This window comes from Macaca nemestrina, chromosome 7 (genome assembly GCF_043159975.1).
Source record: "Macaca nemestrina isolate mMacNem1 chromosome 7, mMacNem.hap1, whole genome shotgun sequence".
Classification (NCBI taxonomy): domain Eukaryota; kingdom Metazoa; phylum Chordata; class Mammalia; order Primates; family Cercopithecidae; genus Macaca; species Macaca nemestrina.
The window spans coordinates 169,791,058-169,810,601 of record NC_092131.1 but is presented as its reverse complement, the minus strand read 5'-3'; the positions used below and the strand labels follow the sequence as shown (position 1 = coordinate 169,810,601).

The 19,544-nt window shown below is 46.4% G+C and overlaps 1 protein-coding gene across 20 annotated transcripts in view; it reads right to left on the bottom strand.

The window, feature by feature from the left end:
- LOC105470215 (E3 ubiquitin-protein ligase HERC2-like) overlaps nucleotides 1-18,109 on the bottom strand; it is a 74,177-nt gene extending 56,068 nt beyond the window's left edge. For 10 of the 20 annotated variants that reach the window (XR_011606225.1, XR_011606221.1, XR_011606222.1 and 7 more), the window contains exons 1-10: nucleotides 17,043-18,109; nucleotides 16,062-16,293; nucleotides 11,702-11,880; nucleotides 10,729-10,884; nucleotides 10,464-10,620; nucleotides 8,800-8,909; nucleotides 8,112-8,284; nucleotides 6,919-7,090; nucleotides 4,623-4,811; nucleotides 1,165-1,322 (exon numbers count right to left, since the gene is read on the bottom strand). Coding sequence is in view for 15 of the 20 variants with exons in the window: in XM_071067204.1 (XP_070923305.1) it covers nucleotides 1,165-1,322; nucleotides 4,623-4,663 (199 nt within the window). In the remaining 5 variants the exon portion in view is untranslated. Of the gene's footprint in view, nucleotides 1-1,164; nucleotides 1,323-4,622; nucleotides 4,812-6,196; nucleotides 6,309-6,918; nucleotides 7,091-7,675; nucleotides 7,798-8,111; nucleotides 8,285-8,799; nucleotides 8,910-10,463; nucleotides 10,621-10,728; nucleotides 10,885-11,701; nucleotides 11,881-13,295; nucleotides 15,984-16,061; nucleotides 16,294-17,042 lie in introns of those variants that run through there. The other 10 variants (XM_071067194.1, XM_071067192.1, XM_071067195.1 and 7 more) reach the window with 10 other exon arrangements.
- Between the last annotated feature and the right edge of the window lie 1,435 nt (nucleotides 18,110-19,544).

The window sequence follows — 19,544 nt, the reverse complement described above, 5'->3', positions numbered from 1 at the left end:
AGGTCTACCACTCACTCGATATAAATGACGAGATGTCAAATTGAAAGCTCCTTGAGAGCAGGAGCCTTTCAGAGGAGACCACCTTTGCTCTAGGACTCACAGTAGCAGAAACAGGATGGCTCTGACAATGTCTGTCCCGGCAACGGCAGCGGGACCTATACATATAGGGAAGTATCTGAAATGATTTTTCATCTTTGACCTAAGAAATGCCCAAAAGTCACTCAATTATCAATCTGCCATTCAACTTCTGCAGGAGAGAAAGCAAGCTGACAGGTCCCAGCTGATTTCACAGAAAGACTCCACAACGCCAGAGACACACAAGATGCCAAGGACAGACCCCCACAATACTGACAGACGAGTCGTTTCTAAAAAATTAACGTCACTTTAAGCATCAAACCTCATCATGTACCCTCGAAAAAAGATGAGGATGATCTCAGTTAGGAACACAAACCGAAAAGCAAAATTCAAAGCAAGCAGATACCGCAGCGTCAGACTACAGAACACGGAAAGACTTAGCAGGGATTACCACACGGAATCAAGAGTGGCCGAACATTAAGAAATGTAATAATACTAACCAGAGACAATTCAGAGTGTCATTCATTCCATCCCAACTCTCATGCTTAAAAAAATAAAATGCCCACACAGGAATGCCCACACAGCTGCTAACCTGCTGACAGGCCCCAGGCAAACAAGCCCTGTCAAATCAATAAGCTCCCACCTCAACTACTTAGATAAACAACAGCAAAATGAACTCAAAGCAAGCATAGGGAAGAAAATAATATAAATAGGTATACACATAAATAACCACCGTGGCCTCTTCACCAATGCCACTGACCCCACACCCACTGGGCGACAGGGTGGGCGGCCTCGTAAGGCCCACTGTGCTCATCTCACTTCCTCCAGGGAAGCTGCCAAGCGTGTCCTCGAGGCCCGGTCCTGGGTGGCGAGAGCTCTATGTACCGTTCTCAGTGACAGCCAGGGTGTGAGCGTCCCCACTCCCACACGCCACATCGATGACATGACCTTCAGTCCTTTAAGCCCAGCTACCAGCATTGGAATGGCCTCGTCCTCACTGGAGCCTTCAAACAGATAGGACGGCTGTTCCTAAGTCCTGTGAGAGGCCACCTCCTGCTGCATGCTCCCACTCATGCAGGGCAGACGCACCGTGGCCCAGCCGGCCGTAGTTCCCGCGGCTCCCGGTGTACAGCTCCCCCTCCGCAGTGATGGCCGCGCTGTAAGTGCTCCCGCAAGCGATATGCACCACATGCTTCCCAGCCTGCTTTCCAGAGAAGGCGGAGATCACCTTAGGCTCCTCCAGAGGCCTTGGGGAGGAAGAGAATAAACATGAATGCCCTTCTTCTTGGTGTTTTTATTAGTGTTAGCAAAGGAAATTCACTATCCAAATGGAGACCATGAGAGCATCAGGCCAGTTTCCCCTTCCAGGTACCTTATAAAATAAGGAAGAGAGAATTTGAACACCTAACACCTCCATGACTTTTTGTTAAGTTGGAACCCGACGCCAAGCGTGGTATCCAGTAGAATTACAAAAACAGGGTGAAAGACTTGTACAATAGGCTGGGCACGGTGGCTCACACCTGTAATCCCAGCACTGTGGGAGGCTGTGGTGGGCGGATCACCTGAGGTCAGGAGTTTGAGACCAGCCTGGCTAACGTGGTGAAACCTCGTCTCTACTAAAAATACAAAATTAGCTGGGAATGGTGGCAGGCCCCTGTAAGCCCAGCTAACTGGAAGGCTGAGGCAGGAGAATCGCTTGAACCCGGGAGGCAGAGGTTGCAGTTAGCTGAGATCACGCCATTGCACTCCAACGTGGGCAACAAGAGCAAAACGCCATCTCAAAAAAAGATACTTGTACAGTAAAGTCCATTGCAGCTTTCTTCACAATGGCCCAAAACCACGATCCATCTGCAACAGAAGGAAGGAATTACCCACACACGTAGCAACGCGGCTGGATCTCAGGACATCATGCTACGTGAAAGACGCCAGAAACAAAACACCACACGCTGTATGGCTTTGTTTACCTTCAATTATGGAAAAGACAAAATAGTAACAACAGAGGGCAGATCGGAGGTTGTCAGCAACTGGAGGGAGGAAGTGGGGATCAACTCAAAGGGTACAAACAGGGCCCTGGAAGCGACAGGCATGCCCCATGTCTTGATGGTGGTGACTCCCCAGCTGAGGGCACTGGCCAAAACCCATCCAACTCTACACCCGAAACTCAGTCATCTGGTTGTACGTAAGCCTCAAAGCTGACTGACATTTATAGGTATTTGTTAAATGAATGTGGATGGAATGAAGCCAGCACTCTGCAGTCTGTATCTTACAAATGAAAAGTATGAGGAAACGGGGATTAGGGTAGAGAAGTCTTACTAGTTGAAGAAATTGCAAAGTTAACAAAATATCCTATTCTTAGGATCCAGGATACGTTCCTATGATGGATGACATTTTCTTGAGAATCTATAGAAGCCAGGCCTCTCCAAAGGCATGGTTTACTCACTTTGTGACCTACTAGTCTGCAAAATACACACAGCGGCACAGGCGCACACAGCGACAGTGCAATGACTCTACCCTAGTACAACCTCTCCCTTATTCAGCTTAAGTTTCAACTTCCCCAAAAGGTTATCTCCAGCTTCTGCCATCTGCACTGATCTCTCTTCCTTCCTTGAAGTCCTAGAATAAGGGATAAGTTACTCATCCTAGCACTTACTCTGCACTGAGAATTGTTTTACTATGAAATATTTTATACAAAGTCAGTAATAAATACCTAAAGGAAATAAGCAGACATACCACCCTGTTCTGTACCTCAATGCCTTTCAAGTCTCGTGTACCCCATGTCAATCCCAGCCCTTAGGATCCAGTGTGACAATGACAGCTATAAATTCCATGGAGATCGATCTTTTCTTTTTCACTCGTTTTACATTTGTCTGAATCCCTTACAACACTGTCAGGGTTGGGCTGTTCTGAGCTTGGCATACATGCACTGCACGATACGCATCACTCTGCTTTTCTCCCAGTTTGGGATCTTCCCAGCAGATGCCATTGGCAATGATGCCCTCAACTCCACCCTGTGGTGTGCATGGCCCCTGCCCTCCGGGCTCCTCTCAAGGGACACAAGGGCAGTCATGACTACGCTCATTGCACATTCTGCACTGTCCGCTCCCTGCTCAGGGCTCCGGCCAGCATGAAATGGGCTTGCTGGGTTGGTGTGTACATACATCCCTCATTTAAACCTAATGCCAGAGTTCCACGCACAACAGCAAAGTACAAGACGGTTCCCATCACTCATGGGGCTGGCAGACCTCCCAATTTTTACAACCTGGCATTTATAACAACTTTATTTCTGTTCTTTCACAATAAAAGATTCCACCGAATAGGATGATATTACGAAGAAACTGCTGACTTTTGTTCCTGTAAAAATAATCTAATGGTTCAAGGAAAGGGAGACAACCTTATCTATGGGAGGCAGGGGGAACTGTCTGTGAAGGAAGGAACAGTGCTGTGGGATTTGTTCTGGCAAACTCCACAGTGGGGATGCGGTTTGAGAGAAGGCGGCCAAGGCTGCACGGGGTGGAGAAGAGCAGAAAGGCCGATTCCCGTTGCATTCCACACATGGGCAGAGAGTTCCTAAGCCGTCACCAAGGAGGGGGCATATCACAGTGTCCCGCTCCACCCCAGCGCTGCACGTCGGGGCAGCTGGAAAACACCTGCACACACTCCTGCGCTCCAGCCTGTCGAGGAAATGGCAACATAAAAGAGGAGTGTGTCCCTGCAGGAATGAGCGATACATACACAGTGTCCCCATGGCCCAGCCGTCCGCCGTCCCCTAAGCCCAGGAGTACACCTCTCCAGCGGCAGCCAAGGCTATGCAGTGGTGACCATCAGAATGGGCAGCAATTTTTACAATGTTTCTGGAGGCAAGGCCTTGGACCAGCAGTGGGGCCTAAAAAAAAGAAAAATAGGAAGAAAAGTCATCATCAGTCCAAGGAAAATGAAATCAGCGCAGCTCTCCTTTATCATGTATCTCTGAGCAAACCCTGCTCTAACCGGAAGTGGGGCATAAGTCTCTGCGGGCCACGGGGCCGGCTCTCCCGCCCTTCCCACCCAGCACCAACAGAACAGCGGGCAGCCTCCAAGTGCTCTGCGGCAAGACCAGAGCCGATGCAGGGGCAGGGCAGGCTAACCCCTTGCGACAGAGACATGCAGCCGACAGGGAGGAACATCCTGCTTTAATGAAAACGTGCCACGTTTTAATTAAAATGTGGAACACCCTGCTTTAATGAAAATTTGCCACTATCCCCATGAGGCCCAACTCCCTCATCTGTCACCTGCCTGGCCACAAAGTCAAATGAGTTTACACATGGAAAATGAATTTACAAACGGGAATCTCACGATTAGCAATGAGTTTCACTGTAAGGACTTCCTAACCTTCACAACCCAAATCTTGACAATATTACAGCTGAGACCATTAAACATAATATACAATAAACAGAAGCTTATCAATCTTCACAAATCAAATGGCTTCAAGAAAGACCAGAGCTTGTGCATCTGCAGTACAGACCCTGCCCGCCAAGGGAACACTGCAGGCACAGTGCCCAGACACTCACCAGTGTGGCACTATTGTAGGCCTGTGTGTGCACCCAGCCATTGTGTGACAGAATCAGGAAGCGCTTCTCTGCACAGGCAATCTGTGTGACTCCCAGCTTGGCCAGGCCTTCACACTGGATCGGACCAATCACATTGGCATAGTATTTCCATCCTATTAACCCCCAACCTGTGACCTCTTGCAATGATCCCTGTAAGATAAGAAAGTAAACTTTTTTTTTTTACAATAGCAAAAGAAAAAAAAAAGACTGGGAGTAACACTGAGGTATTATAAGCTAAAAACAAAGCAAATGAAAATATGCTGCTTCAAAACATCAAAATAGCTGGTACCACACCATATTACCTCATTTAACAGGTATGATGAGGTGACTGAACAGGTTAGTTTTCCATTTCCATCGCGTTTCATTTTAACAGAGCCCATTAAAAAGTAGTATCAATGGCCCTTAAATACTAATATACTTTAAAATGCTCAAACTACATCAGGGTCACCATTTTGTGCTTTAGGAGGCAAAATCCCAAAAGCCCACACGCGAGGCTGGGAGACCAGCATCCGTGTTGGCGGTGAGAGAAATCAAGTCGTGCAGGAGCAACCTGGTGACAACCAGCCCACACTGGGTGCATCCCCACCTGCACATGGCCACGGGCACACACGCGTGCACATGTGCAGCACACGTGTTCCAGGGCAGGCCCTGCAGCACTATTTGTGTTTGTTTTATTGTTGTTGTTATTATTGTTTGAGAAGGAGTTTCACTCTTATTGCCCAGGCTGGAGTGCAGCGGTGCCATCTCGGCTCACTGCAACCTCCGCCTCCCGGGTTCAAGTGATTCTCCTGCCTCAGCCTCCCGAGTAGCTGGGATTACAGGCATGTGCCACCATGCCCGGCTAATTTTTGTAGTTTTTAGTAGAGATGGGGTTTCTCCAAATTGGCCAGGCTGTTCTAAAACTCCCAACCTCAGGTGATCCCACCACCTCGGCCTCCCAAAGTGCTGGGATTACAGGCGTGAGTCACCACACCAGGCCCTCAGCACTATTTGTATAGCAACATTGTGGCAATAAGCCCAAGTGTCCACCAGTAAGAGACTCACTAAACAAAGATACATAAAACTCACATCCGCACACTGAATACTAAGTTGCTTTATAAAAACAAAGAGCGACACTCTGATAAAGTACTCCAGTACATATGGTTAGTAAAAAACACACACCACAAGTAATGCAACCTGCTACCACTAGGTACTCATTCCAGAGAACAAGGAGGTTACAGAGGAGACTGGAAAGTCAGAGGGAGCAGGTGGGAAACTGGGTAGAAGGGGTGGGCAGGGAAAGCGACAGTGTGTCTCTGCCTAGGTTTGATTTTCGAACCATGTGACTGTATTCCTTTTTTTTTTTTTTTTTTTGAGACAAAGTCTGGCTCTGTCACCCAGGTTGGAGTGCAATGGCGGGATCTCGGCTCACTGCAACCTCCGCCTTCCGGGTTCACACCATTCTCCTGCCTCAGCCTCCCGAGTAGCTGGGACTACAGGCGCCCGCCACCACGCCCGGCTAATTTTTTGTATTTTTAGTAGAGACAGGGTTTCACCATGTTCGCCAGGATGGTCTCGATCTCCTGACCTTGTGATCCGCCCACCTCGGCCTCCCAAAGTGCTGGGATTACAGGTGTCAGCCACCGCGTGGGGCCTTTTTTTTAATGACTGTAAAACAAAATAAAGACTCTTCATATTAGAAATAAAATGTTATAAAAATCGATTCAAAACTAAGATTACTGTTATACCCTGGCAAAGTTCACCACCATTCCCAAAGCCAGTTTTCTCATTGACATAATGAGATACAACAGCATGCATGAGGTCCTCAGCGGGCCTGCACCCTACAGGTGCTCCACACACGCAAATCACTACTATTACCATTACTATTACATGACAGATAGAATGTAGAATTATACTGTCACTACCATAACCAGCATTACATACTATGACAGCCCACCTTCAGAGTATAAAGAAGGCTGTGGAACCCCCTGCAGAAGGTGGGAGGGCCTGGGGCTGCAGAGAAGGGGAAGCTCTCTGGGGCTGTGCTACCTGAACCTGGAAACTGGGCCCCCAGGTTGGGTCCCTAGGCCTGTGCACCTCAGCTTGCTCATCACTCACTCTCCACACGGGGAACACCTTCAACTGCAAACACGTTTAAAACCACAAGCCAGCTTCCCCCATCAATACCAGAAAACCAAGTCTCCACACGGGCCCAGGATGAGAACCTAGAAGTGGTAGTAGCCACAAAACACATGGAGAACGTGGTTCTTGCACACACCTTATGAGACGTCGGAGCGCTACACAGCGGAGGCAAACGGTGTAGCCAGACGGTCTAAATGGCCCATGATGACAACCACGGTCTGTCGCAGATCAGTGGCAAGCTCGCTGTCTTGGGGAAGGGTGAGGTACCTCAGGAAACTCTCGCTGGGGCTCAGAGGGCCAGACAAAAGCTAGAAAGGAAAAGTAAACAGACATTCAGAAATGGTGGCAAAAATTAAAGTAATACAATTAGCCCTTAAGAAAATAAAAAACCACTCTTTATATTTTGGTATTTACTCATGTGGCCCATCAAATGACCATGTCGATGATACAGTTATACTACACATCTATATATTTATGCAGCATATAAACTGACTGCACAAATGTCTAAATTTGCTATATACACGTCCACAACATTGACGGTGCATGTATACACTTATGATACCACAGTAAGTTGAGTCCACACAGATTACCAACACAACCAAACCACCCCACAGGCCTAGGACCCCTGGAGAAAGGCAGAACCACCTCTGGGGGAACCCAGCGCAGCATCTCAAGCTGGCTTTGAAATCCAAAACCAAAACCTTTACTTTAATCTAAACCTTGCCCACTCTGGAAAACACCTACTTTCATTTGCAAATTAAATCCTAATTCTAATTCTTCTACAGGCAGAAGAGCCCGACGATTATTCAAGACTGCCAAATAATAGAAAAATTAAACCAAAGCACGATACTGGAATGCCTAAGACTTTCCCAAAAAGACTGGCAAAATCCAACCTGTACTTGACCTGCAAGGACCAGCAGTCCTGGAGGTTTAGGCCCAGGGCCCCGCACACCTGCTCCTCCCCGAGCGCGGCATCCACACCTGTTAAGTGGGGAACTGGTACTCAACAGAGTGACAGCTCAGGTGACATGCCCTGCAGAGAGCCCAGTACACAGGAAGGGCCAACAAAGCAGGCCACTGTTTTCGTTGTTCTTTTCTGGTATTGATTTAAAAGTGCGTGTTTCAAGCTTGGTTCCGTGCTGACAAGGAAGTCGGTGTTCACTGATTCAAGTCTTCTCCACAAACAAGTGACCTCCCACACCTGTCTCATGTGACTCGCTGCTGTTTCCACCAAAAAAAACACTGCCGTGGACACGCACGCTGGTCTTGCTTAAAAAATAACTAGAATCCAGTGCCACCTAAACACAAAGTTCCATCATACACACTCACGTGCATGTCGCCCTCGGAGTGGGGCGTATCCTTCCTGCAAATGATGCTCTGGAACCTTTGCAGCAAGGGCAAAAGCGGGGCGTTGGTGTCCTGGGTGGGAACGCTCATTGTCAGTCTCCTGTGCCCCGCTGTCCCACAGCTGAAGCAACAACAGGATGGCAGACAACATTTGGCTAAAGGAGAAAAGATATTCATTCCTAGTAAAAACACATTAACTTTTTTTTTTTCATGGTTAATCAAAACTAAAAGCAAACAGCTAGATAGAAGTGAAGAAATACTTGGGATCTGGAAGGAAATGAAAGTAAAGCCGTGGTAATTAAATGACTGATTTGACACTGAGATTTTAGCACACGACATCGCCTTCTGCTGATAGGAAAGATCAGTTAAGAAGCTCAAAGAGCACGTTTACATGAAAGCTCTAGGATCTTAAATTCATGGAATAAAAACAATTAAATGAGGAAAACTGAAAGGAAAAAAAAAGAACAGTTCCCAGACTAGAAAACCGAGCATAAAAAAGGAAGTGAAGAAAAGGTAAAGAGAGAGCGAGCTCTGGGACGTGGTTCTCTGGTTACAGAGCACCACACATCTGCTGCAGTCACAAAGGATTCAGTGAAATGCACACAGTGCTGCAGGTATTTGGATACAGACGCACTTCCCCAAAGCGTTCCCAGTCTGCGCCAGCCCTCACCTCAGCGTGCCTCTCTGCACAGCCAGCTCCAGCAGGATGGCCATGGCCAAGTGCTGGTCCTGCAGGGGGACGCTTCTGGCCCTTTGGTGCCTGGCGTTCCGTGAACATCCCTGAAATGAAAGCAGAGGATGCAGGAACAAAGCGACCTCCAGACAGACAGCATGCTTACAATCACACTGCACGTTTCCTACACGCTCCCTCCCAAGGAAGGATGTATTTTTAATATTTAGAATCAAGTTTCTGAGACTTGCTAGTCAAATTTATTCAGAGGTTTTAAAGTGTACAACTAGCTTACAAAAAGGTATTTGAAGTATTCATTCAGATACTATATTACAGTAGATGACATACTCCAAGTGTGTGAAGCATAAAATAATTTCATTATCCAAAACATGAGTAGAAGAGTATCTAGCTATGTTTTCTAGTTTCCATGTCATATAAGACTGTAACAGTATCAACATTCTCCTACAGAATCAGAGAAACAATTTCTAAAACCACCTGAGAATCTGGAGGCAAAATGCCTACACTAATTGTTATCTCTCATCAATGAAGTATTTTAAAATCCTATCCCAAGACTGCAAAGAAAAGATCTTATGGCATCAATATTGCAGCTGAAGTTTTGAAATCAACTCCAAGCCTAAGTTCAGGGCCTCCAGCGTTAGAACTCTGTGGCGATGCCTTCACCAGCAGGCTCAGGACTGGACTCAGCCGGGGACGTCCGCAAACGCCAGAGGCCCCCTGCCGGCTGGAGGAAGGCACCGTGCTGACCTCTGGCAAGAAGAGTGAGGAGTGGCCTCACTTTTCCTCTGCACCGTCCTTCCTGTTGAATTTTATATTTTCTTTTTTTTTTTTTTTTTTGAGGCGGAGTCTGCTCTGTCACCCAGGCTGGAGTGCAGTGGCGCGATCTCGGCTCACTGCAAGCTCCGCCTCCCGGGTTCCCGCTCCTGCCTCAGCCTCCCGAGTAGCTGGGACTACAGGCGCCACCACCACGCCCGGCTAATTTTTTTGAATTTTTAGTGGAGACGGGGTTTCATTGTGTTCACCAGGATGGTCTCGATCTCCTGACCTCGTGATCCGCCCGTCTCGGCCTCCCAAAGTGCTGGGATTACAGGCTTGAGCCACCGCGCCCGGCCTGAATTTTATATTTTCTTTAAATTTAAAAACCTTAACAAAAATGCCTAGCACCCACGACCAGAGTTCATGTTTTCCTCACACACAAATGATTCCTATTCAAAACTTTTATACTAAAATGACCGGCTACAGGACTAAACAATTTGATCTTGAGTAGTTGTTTACTCCTACATTATCTATAAGACTTCAAACCAAGCGCCACTCTGCACTCAGGAGGGCAGCTCCTAATCATCACAGAGAGACGCACAATGTCAGCGCTCAACCCTCCACGAATGACTGATGGCCAAATCTCTAAGCATCCTCCCTCGTCCGTCTCATTTAGTATCACAGCTTCCTGGGTCTCGTCAGAGAAACATAAATCAAACTGCCTGAGAAGCTGAGAACCCAGACCCGGAATCACAGCACCGAGAGCCCGCTGAAAACAGAGGCGAGAAACCAACCTACCAGGCTTCTTAGCTCTAAAGCGAGGGTGGTGAGAACCAGCCTCAAGCAGACCAGCTGTCTGCGTGCAGAAGGCAAGAAAGGAAAGAACTCACCCCATCACGACGGACCCGAGGAACCTGGTCGCTCTCTCCACCACCTCCAGCCACACAGAGGACGCGGTGCTCTCGTGGAAGAGCGAGGCCTCGGGAAGTGCTCGCCGGGCGTCCAGGGACTCCTGCAGCAGCTCACTGCAGAGGTCCGCATCCTCGCCTGGATGCACACACGTGTCAGAGGAGCCCCCCGAACCCCCTTACTCTCCCGCTGGGCTTCCCACCCCTCAGTGAGAGAAGACGCCACTGTCCCTTTCCAATCCCTCACTCAACAGGCCAAATCCAGCGCAGCTGTTCCAGTCAATTCTGTGTTTCACGGCTGTCACATGAGCAACACAGTCACTTCTTGTTCTTCTAGAATTAAGTCTGAATCGGGTGTTCCATGGTAGTTGTTGCGGGAAGTCAGGGACCCCGAACAGAGGGACTGGAAGAAGCCGCAGCAGAAGAACATAAATTATGAGATTTCATGGACATTTATTAGTTCCCCAAATTAATACTTTTATAATTTCTTACACCTCTCTTTACTGTAATCTCTAAACATAAATTGTGAAGATTTCATGGATACTTACCACTTCCCCAATCAATACCCCTGTGTTTTCCTATGCCTGCCTTAATCTCTTAATCTCATCATCTTCTTTGTAAGCTGAGGAGGATGAATATGCGTGCCCAAAACTTCATTAGCAATTTTAATTTCACCCCATCTGGTGGTCCTGTGATCTCGCCCTGCCTCCATTTGCTTTGTAATATTTCTATTACCTTGTGAAGTATGTGATCTCTGTGACCCACACCCTATTCGTCCACTCTCTCCCCTTTTGAAAATCGCTAATAAAAACTTGCTAGTTTTACGGCTTGGGGACCATCACGGATCCTGCTGCCATGTGATGTCTCCCACGGACACACAGCCTTAAATTTTTCTCTCGTGCTCTTTCCCTTTATTTCTCACCTCAGCCGAGACACTCAGGAAATAGAAAAGAACCCGCGTTAAACATCGGGAGCAGGTTCCCCCGATAGATAGTGGTTGGTGTGGGGGTGGGGGTGCATGCACTCTCTTTTCTTTTCTTTAAAGCACAGATGTGAAAAGCCAAACGGCCTCTGCAGCCTCTCATCTCACAAGCAAGGAAACTGAGGCACAGAGAGCACATGGGATCAGCTGAAGGGGACACGGTGACTGAACCCAGCTCGAAACCCAGTCTGTTGATGCGTTAGGGAAGCAGAACCACGTGCCACACCAGGGACCCTACCTGATCGCCAGGCCCTGCGCAGGAAGGCGAAGGCGAAAGACAGCGCCGCTCAGGATCCCACTCTGGCGAGACCGTCCACGCCTTTGCCCGCAGGCCGGGAACTGCAGACGACACACGGAACATACAAGCAGCCAGCAGCGGAGGGTGCAGACACCACATAAAATCAATACCATGAAAGGCTGTGGGGCAAAATCCGACCAATGGTTTTCCTCAAGTGACAGGATCACAAGTAGATTTTTAGTTTCATTGTTTAACAACTTTGATCAAATGCCTTTTGTAAAGGAAAAGTTTTCTCTTTAAGAATAAAAGAAATACACAAGGAATTTTAAATGTCATGGGAAGATGCTCATGAAATGACCTCACAAAGGGAGATTCTAGTGGGAGGAAGCAGACGATAAACAGACAAATACATAAATGGAGGGAGAGTAAACCCCACATGGGAGACCAGGCCGGAGAGGAGCTGGAAGAAGAGCAGCAGAGCCGCACAGGGTAGCCTGGCTCACCTCAGCCCTGGCGTCCTCCACTCGGGGTCTGCTCCTGGCCACGGTGAAGCCCTGTGTGCCTGACCCACCCCGTCGGGAGCCACCCTCTTCTGAGGGGAGTGCTCATCACCCTCCCGTGTCTTTTTTTTTTTTTTGAGACGGAGTCTCGCTCTGTCGCCCAGGCTGGAGTGCAGTGGCCGGGGCTCAGCTCACTGCAAGCTCCGCCTCCCGGGTTTACGCCATTCTCCTGCCTCAGCCTCCCGAGTAGCTGGGACTACAGGCGCCCGCCACCTCGCCCGGCTAGTTTTTTTGTATTTTTAGTAGAGACGGGGTTTCACCATGTTAGCCAGGATGGTCTCGATCTCCTGACCTTGTGATCCGCCCGTCTCGGCCTCCCAAAGTGCTGGGATTACAGGCTTGAGCCACCGCGACCGGCCTCCTCCTGTGTCTTTTTAAGCTTTTCACTACTTGAGTGTGTTAATTTCACAAGTCAGTTTCATTCAGCATGTTGTAAAAGGTTATGCAAATGGTACACCATAAAAACCACCCTGTACAAGAGAGAAAAGGCTAGAAAAAAAAATGCATAATCTCACCTCAATCATACACAGCAAGTAACTGTATTTTACACTTTAAACGATATTTCTAATATATGTATATTACATATATATTACATATATATAGCTAGTATAGACTATATTCTCCTAATTTACTAAAATTTGCTTTCATGATCAGCGGAAATTCTATAAAAACAGGTGATATGGAGTTCCAGACCAGCCTGGCCAACATGACGAAACCCTGTCTCCACTAAAAATACAAAAATTAGCCAGGTATGGTGGCAGCACCCCTGTAATCCCAGCTACTTGGAGGCTGAGGCAGGAGAACCGCTTGAACCTGGGAGGCGGAGGTTGCAGTGAGCCAAGATCGCACCACCGCACTCCAGCCTGGGAGGCAGAGCAAGACTCCATCTCAACAACAGCAGCAACAACAACAACAACAACAAAAAAAAAAAAAGCGGGGGGGGGATGTCATAGCAGGATCTCCCCCAGGAAACAATGTGTAATGAAAATGGCAAAGAAGAACATGGCTGGCCAGGGGCAACCGTACACACTTACTCACAAGTGCCTGAATAACGCACCAGGAGCTCAGACGAGAAACGCAAGAACCTCTGAGAAGGGCACTGGGTACCTGGAAGACAGAAATCTTTGCTCCGAAATGAGAAATATGAACGTGACAAGACACAGACATGTAACAGGACACACAGTCCTTCCAAGAGAAAGCACATGGGTCAAGTGTGGTCAGAGGAGGTGGGAGAGTCACTTCGGGTCAGGAGTTTGAGACCAGCTTGGCCAAAATGGCAAAACCCCATCTCTACTAAAAATACAAAAATTAGCCAGGCATGGTGGTGCATGCCTGTGGTCCCAGCTACTTGGGAGGCTGAGGGAGAATTGCTTGAACCTGGGAGGTGGAGGCTGCAGTGAGCCAAGATTGCGCCACTGCACTCCAGCCTGGCCTGGGCGACAAAGCGAGACTCTGTCTCCAAAAACAAAAAACACAAAAACAAAAAACTACTACTCAGCAATAATGATACATGCAATGACCCCCTTGGGAAAATGTCAAGGGGATTATGCTGAGTGAAAAAACTCAATCTTGCTTGAGGCCAGGAGTTCAAGACAAGCCTGGGAACCATAACAAGACCTCGGTCTCTTACAAGTACAAAATTAGTTGGGAGTGTTGTCATGCATCTGTGGTCCCAGCTACTCAGGAAGCTGAAATGAGAGGACTGCTTGAGCCCAGGAGTTTGAGGCTGCAGTGAGCTATGATTATATCACTTCACTCCAGCTTGGGCATCAGGGTGAGACCCTGTCTCCAAAAATTACAATAATAACAATAAAAAATTTAAAAACCAATGTCAAAAAATCACATAATAGACACAGAGAACAGATGAGTGGTTGCCAGCAGTTAGGGTGGGGAGAGAAGACGTGAATGTGGGTATAAAGGACCCTTGTCCATGTACCCTGATTGCAGTGGTGGTCTCAGAAAATCCACACGTGAAAAATTTGCCAAGAAATACACACACCATTGAGAGCATGTAAAACTGGGAAGACCTGAAGAGGGCAGGCAGACTGTCAGAGTTAACACCCTAGTTGTGGTGACTGTGCCGTAGTTTGCAACTAGCTACCATTGAGGGCAATGGGGCGAACAGTAAAAGGAACCTCGATACTATTTCTTACAACTGTATGTGAATCCACAATTATCTCAAAAAAAGACTTTTTTTAAAAAAAATTTTAGGAATTCTTCCAATTAATGAAAGATATATTCCAATAAATCCATCAACACTATGTCATCACAAAGGAAACAGCACAGAGAAAAATCAGCTGGGTTCTCAGCCATTTCTGCAGTGGAGGGAATTCAGTTTGATTTGACAAACACACAACAGTGCTTGGAGAATCTGAGCACCTACCGCCCACCCACACATGACACTCTGATTCATGACCATCACAACCGGTCAGGAAAGAAGGAAAGAACCACGGCACTCCTATTACCAAATGGGTAGGAATCTCATCTGTCACTTGGTTTAATTTACTCTCAAACTGTTTTCAAAAATACAACATGCACAGTCGTCCCTTGGTATCTGCAGGGGATTGGGACCAGGCCTGCCCCACCCTGGCTCCACACCAAAACCCTAGGATGCTCAAGACCCCGATATAAAATGGTGTGGTATTTGCATATAACCTGTGCACATCCTCCCGTGTCATTTAAATCATCTCAGCCAGGCACAGTGGCTCACACCTATACTCCCAACACTTTGGGAGGTTGAGGTGGGAGGGTCGCTTGAGCCCAGGAGTTCAAGACCAGCCTGGGCAACATGGCAAAACCCCATCTATACAAATTAAAAAAAAAAAAAAAAAAATTGGCCAGGTGTGGTGGCTCATGCTTGTTATCCCAGCACTTTGGGAGGCCAAGGCGGGCAGAATACTTGAGGCCAAGAGTTAGGGGCCAGCCTGAGCAAGAGAGTAAGACCCCGGCTCTACAAAAAATACAGAAATCAGCTGGGCAATGTGGCACACGCCTGCAGTCCCAGCTACTTGGGAGGCTGAGGTGGGAGAATCATTTGAGCCCAGGAGGTCAAGGCTGCAGTGAGCCATGATAACCCCGCTGCCCTGGGCAACAGTGAGATCCCCATGTCAAAACAAACAAACAAAATCATCTCTGAATTACCATAGCACCCAAAACAAGGTACATGCTCTGTAACTAGTTGTTACATTGTATTGTTTTTTATTCGTTCTTTTTATTGTTGTTTTTTATGGCTTTTCTTCCAGTATTTTTGATCCACAGTTGGTTGAATCTGTGGATGTGAAACCCACAGATACAGAGAGCCAACTGTAATGTGATTTCAACTGTATTTAAACTGAAGGAAATAAAAAAAACAACCAAACACAAAAATTAAAACATAAGAAAACAAGGAAACAGGCTACAAGGATCGCTCCTGTCTCTGGGGAGCAAGACGCTCAGGGTTTTGCCCTGGTTTCTGCCTCCTGTACTTTCCATGTGCTCTCCAGGGAGTCAAAGTCACTATCACAGTCAAATAAAGCCAGCACTCCTAACTACACAAAATACAGTTTCATCTGGCAACCTTGCAGTTTAACCTTCTGAGGACAAAAGTCTGATAGACAGCTTCATTTTGGAAAAGTACAATTTTACATAAGCCTTAAACATTCTAGTGGCAGTTAGCAAATAGAGGAAATCTGTGATATATTAACAGGCATCAACACATTAAAACTCGTATGCCCAACAGCATCTTTTTTTTTTTCTCTTTTTGAGATGGGGTTCCATTCTTGTTGCCCAGGCTGGAGTCCATTGGCGCAACCTCTACTCACCGCAACCCCTGCCTCCTGGGTTCATGCCATTCTCCTGCCTCACCCTCCTGAGTCGCTGGGATTACAGGCATGCGCCACCACGTCCCAGCTAATCTTTAAACTTTTAGTAGACACGAGGTTTCTCCATGTTGGTCAGATCTCGAACTCCTGACCTCACGTGATCTGCCCACCTTGGCCTCCCAAAGTGCTGGGATTACAGGTGTGAGCCACCGTGCCTGGCCCAGAAGCATCTCTTGTAATAAAGAATAAGAAAATCACATTAGGAAGGAAAAACATGAAGCATCTAAACTTGTTGGGCACTAAACATTATAATCTGACTATCTCCTGCCCAGCAACAAAACAAAATAAAAAGTATACAACGTTCAGAACTCATTCTCAAATTTATACTTGAGCTGATCTAAAGCTTTGACTGGCTTCCACAGAAAAACGTCTTTAAAATAATGACACAGAGCCAGGCACAGTGTCTCATGCCTGTAATCCCAGGACTCTCAGCAGCTGAAGCAGGAAGATTGCTTGAAGTCAGGAGCAAGACCCCATCTCCACACACACACACACACAAAAATTATTTTTATTTAGCCAGGCATGGTGGCATGTGCCTGTTGTCCCAGCTACTCAGGTGGCTGAGGCAGGAGGATCAGTAGAGCCCCGGAGTTCAAGGTTACAATGAGCTATGATTACACCACTGCACCCCAGCCTCGGTCACAGAGCAAGACGTTGTCTCTCCAAAAAAAAAAAAAACAGAGAAAAGAAATTTTAATTGAATAAAATAATACACAGATTACATAGTATGGTCTGTTACTACATGAGGAAATTGGCAAATCCATTCTCCAGATTATACAAAACATAAGAAAAGGGAAAGCAAGAATAAATTTCAGAAGGTAAAGACAGACACTATATCGAAAACCTTAAACTTTCTGAAACAAAACAGTCTGAATTTTATATTTCACTGGCATCAGGATTCTTTCGTCGCTTTATTATTACCTTTTTTTGTCCACAGGAGGCAGAGAAATGCTGCTGCTTTTCCACTTAACTTTGACATTCTCCTGGAAAACAGTTCTATTCAAGGCAACGAAATAGCGCTCCAAGATCAGCAGCCTGTGCTGGAGTCTCGGGGCTGAGAGGGTGGTGGCGGCGGACTGGACGGCCAGGGCCTGCTGCTCTTTAACCAGCACAAAAAGACACTCCTTCAGTTCATTCACATCTAGAAACAAGACAAGAAAACACCTCCCCTGTGGACAATGTGGCCACCGTTGGTTGTGACGTTGAGAAAATGGATGATGATGACAGGTGTACTGGAAGGCATGGTATGTGGCAACAATGGTTTTAACCACTATACACGTATGAGCTCAGGCAACCCTCACACCCAGCACGGTCAAGCAGTGCTGTCCATCCATTTTATGGATGAAGAAACTGAGGCACCAAGTGGTTAAGCAACTTCTCTGAGGTCACACAGAGGAGTACGGCACACGACAGAGACTCTGAGCCACCGTGGCACACTGCCTCTCAGGAGACATCATATAGAAGTTTTTGGCCAGGCGCGGTAGCTCATGTCTGTAATCGAAGCACCTTGGGAGGCCGAGGCGAGTGGATCACTTCAGGTCAGGAATTCGAGACCAGCCTGGCCAACATGGCAAAACCCCATCTCTACTAAAAATACAAAAATTAGCTGGGTGTGATGGTGGCTGCCTATAATCCCAGCTACTCAGGAGGCTGAGGCAGGACAATCACTTGAACCCAATGGGGTTGGAGGTTGCAGTGAGCTGAGATTGCACCACTTCACTCCTGCCTGGGCAAAAGGAGTGAAACTCTGAAACTCCGTCTCAAAAAAAAAAAAAAAAAAAAGACAATTACCAGGAAGAGACGGCAACGTTACAAAATGAGAACCTGGTCAATCCACCATTAAGACGCAGCAATTCGAAACGTGCATACACCAAACAAACAAAAAACAATGAACAGAACTGAAAGGAGAAAAAGACATCTATACTTTTCGAGTTGGAGACCTCAAAATCTCTCTCTACAGCTGATAAAATTAGGAGACAGAAAAGCCACCAGGATATAGAACTCAACATCACCATCAATCAACTAGATCCAACCAAATTTCATAGAACACTCCAGCCAATAACAGCAGAATATTTAATCTTTTCAAGGATCCACAAAATGAATACTAAGTCAGAACATATTCTGAGGCATAAAACAAACCTAACAAATTTTTTGAAATTAAAATCACAAGCATATGTTCCCTCCAACAATGGAAACAAATTAGAAGTCAACGAGAATTACCCAAAAATTGCCTAACTCTCAGAAACTAAACTTCTAAATAACCCATGGATCCAAGAGGACGTCTCAAGGGAAATTTTAAAATATATTCTGAACTGAGAGAAAATGCAAGAACTATATATCAAAATGTACGGGAAAGAGCTGCAGTGGGTGATGAGAGAGAAATTTACAGCACTAAATAAATGGTACATTAGAAACTTGGAAACAAATCAATAATATAAGTGCCCGGCTTGACAACCTAAAAGAAAAAAAAAATAGCAATATAAACCCAAAAGTAAGCAGAAAGGAAGAAATAAGGAAGGTAAGAGCAGAAACAAAGTGAAAACAGAAAAACAATAAACGGTAAAGCAAAAAGCTGGTTCTCTGAAAAGATCAATAAAACTGACACACCTCTCTAAGCAAGACTGACAAAAAAAAAAAAAAAGAAAGAACAGACATAAATTACCAACATTAGTGATGACACAGGCTCTAAAGATATCAAAAAAGATAATTAGGAGTTACTAGGAACAACTCTACACACACAAATTTGACAACTTGGGCAAAATGGACTTATTCCTCCAATAATACAAATAACCACAACTCACCAAATATAAAGTAGATCATTTGAAAAGCCCTACGACTATCAAGAAAACTGAGTTCATAATTCTAAGAATCCTGAAAAAAAGAAATTACCAGACCCAAATGAATTCACTGGATAATTCCATCAAACATGAAAAAAGAATCAATTCAGACTCAAAACAATCTCTTCTCGAAACCAGAAGAGGAACAACCTCCCAATTCATTTTAAGAAGCTATTATTAGCATGATATCGAACCTAAAGACAGTACGAACTACAGAACAATAGACTTTATATATATACACACAAAAATATTCACTCAATTGGCTGGGCACAGTGGCTCACGCCTGTAATCCCAGCACTTTGGGAGGCCGAGGCGGGCGGATCACGAGGTCAGGAGATCGAGACTATCCTGGCTAACACGGTGAAACCCCGTCTCTACTAAAAATACAAAAAACTAGCCGGGCGTGGTGGCGGGCGCCTGTAGTCCCAGCTACTTGGGAGGCTGAGGCGGGAGAATGGCGTGAACCCGGGAGGCGGAGCTTGCAGTGAGCCGAGATCACGCCACTGCACTCCAGCCTGGGAGACACAGCGAGACTCCGTCTCAAAAAAAAAAAAAAAAAAAAAAAAAAAAAAAAAAATTCAGTGAA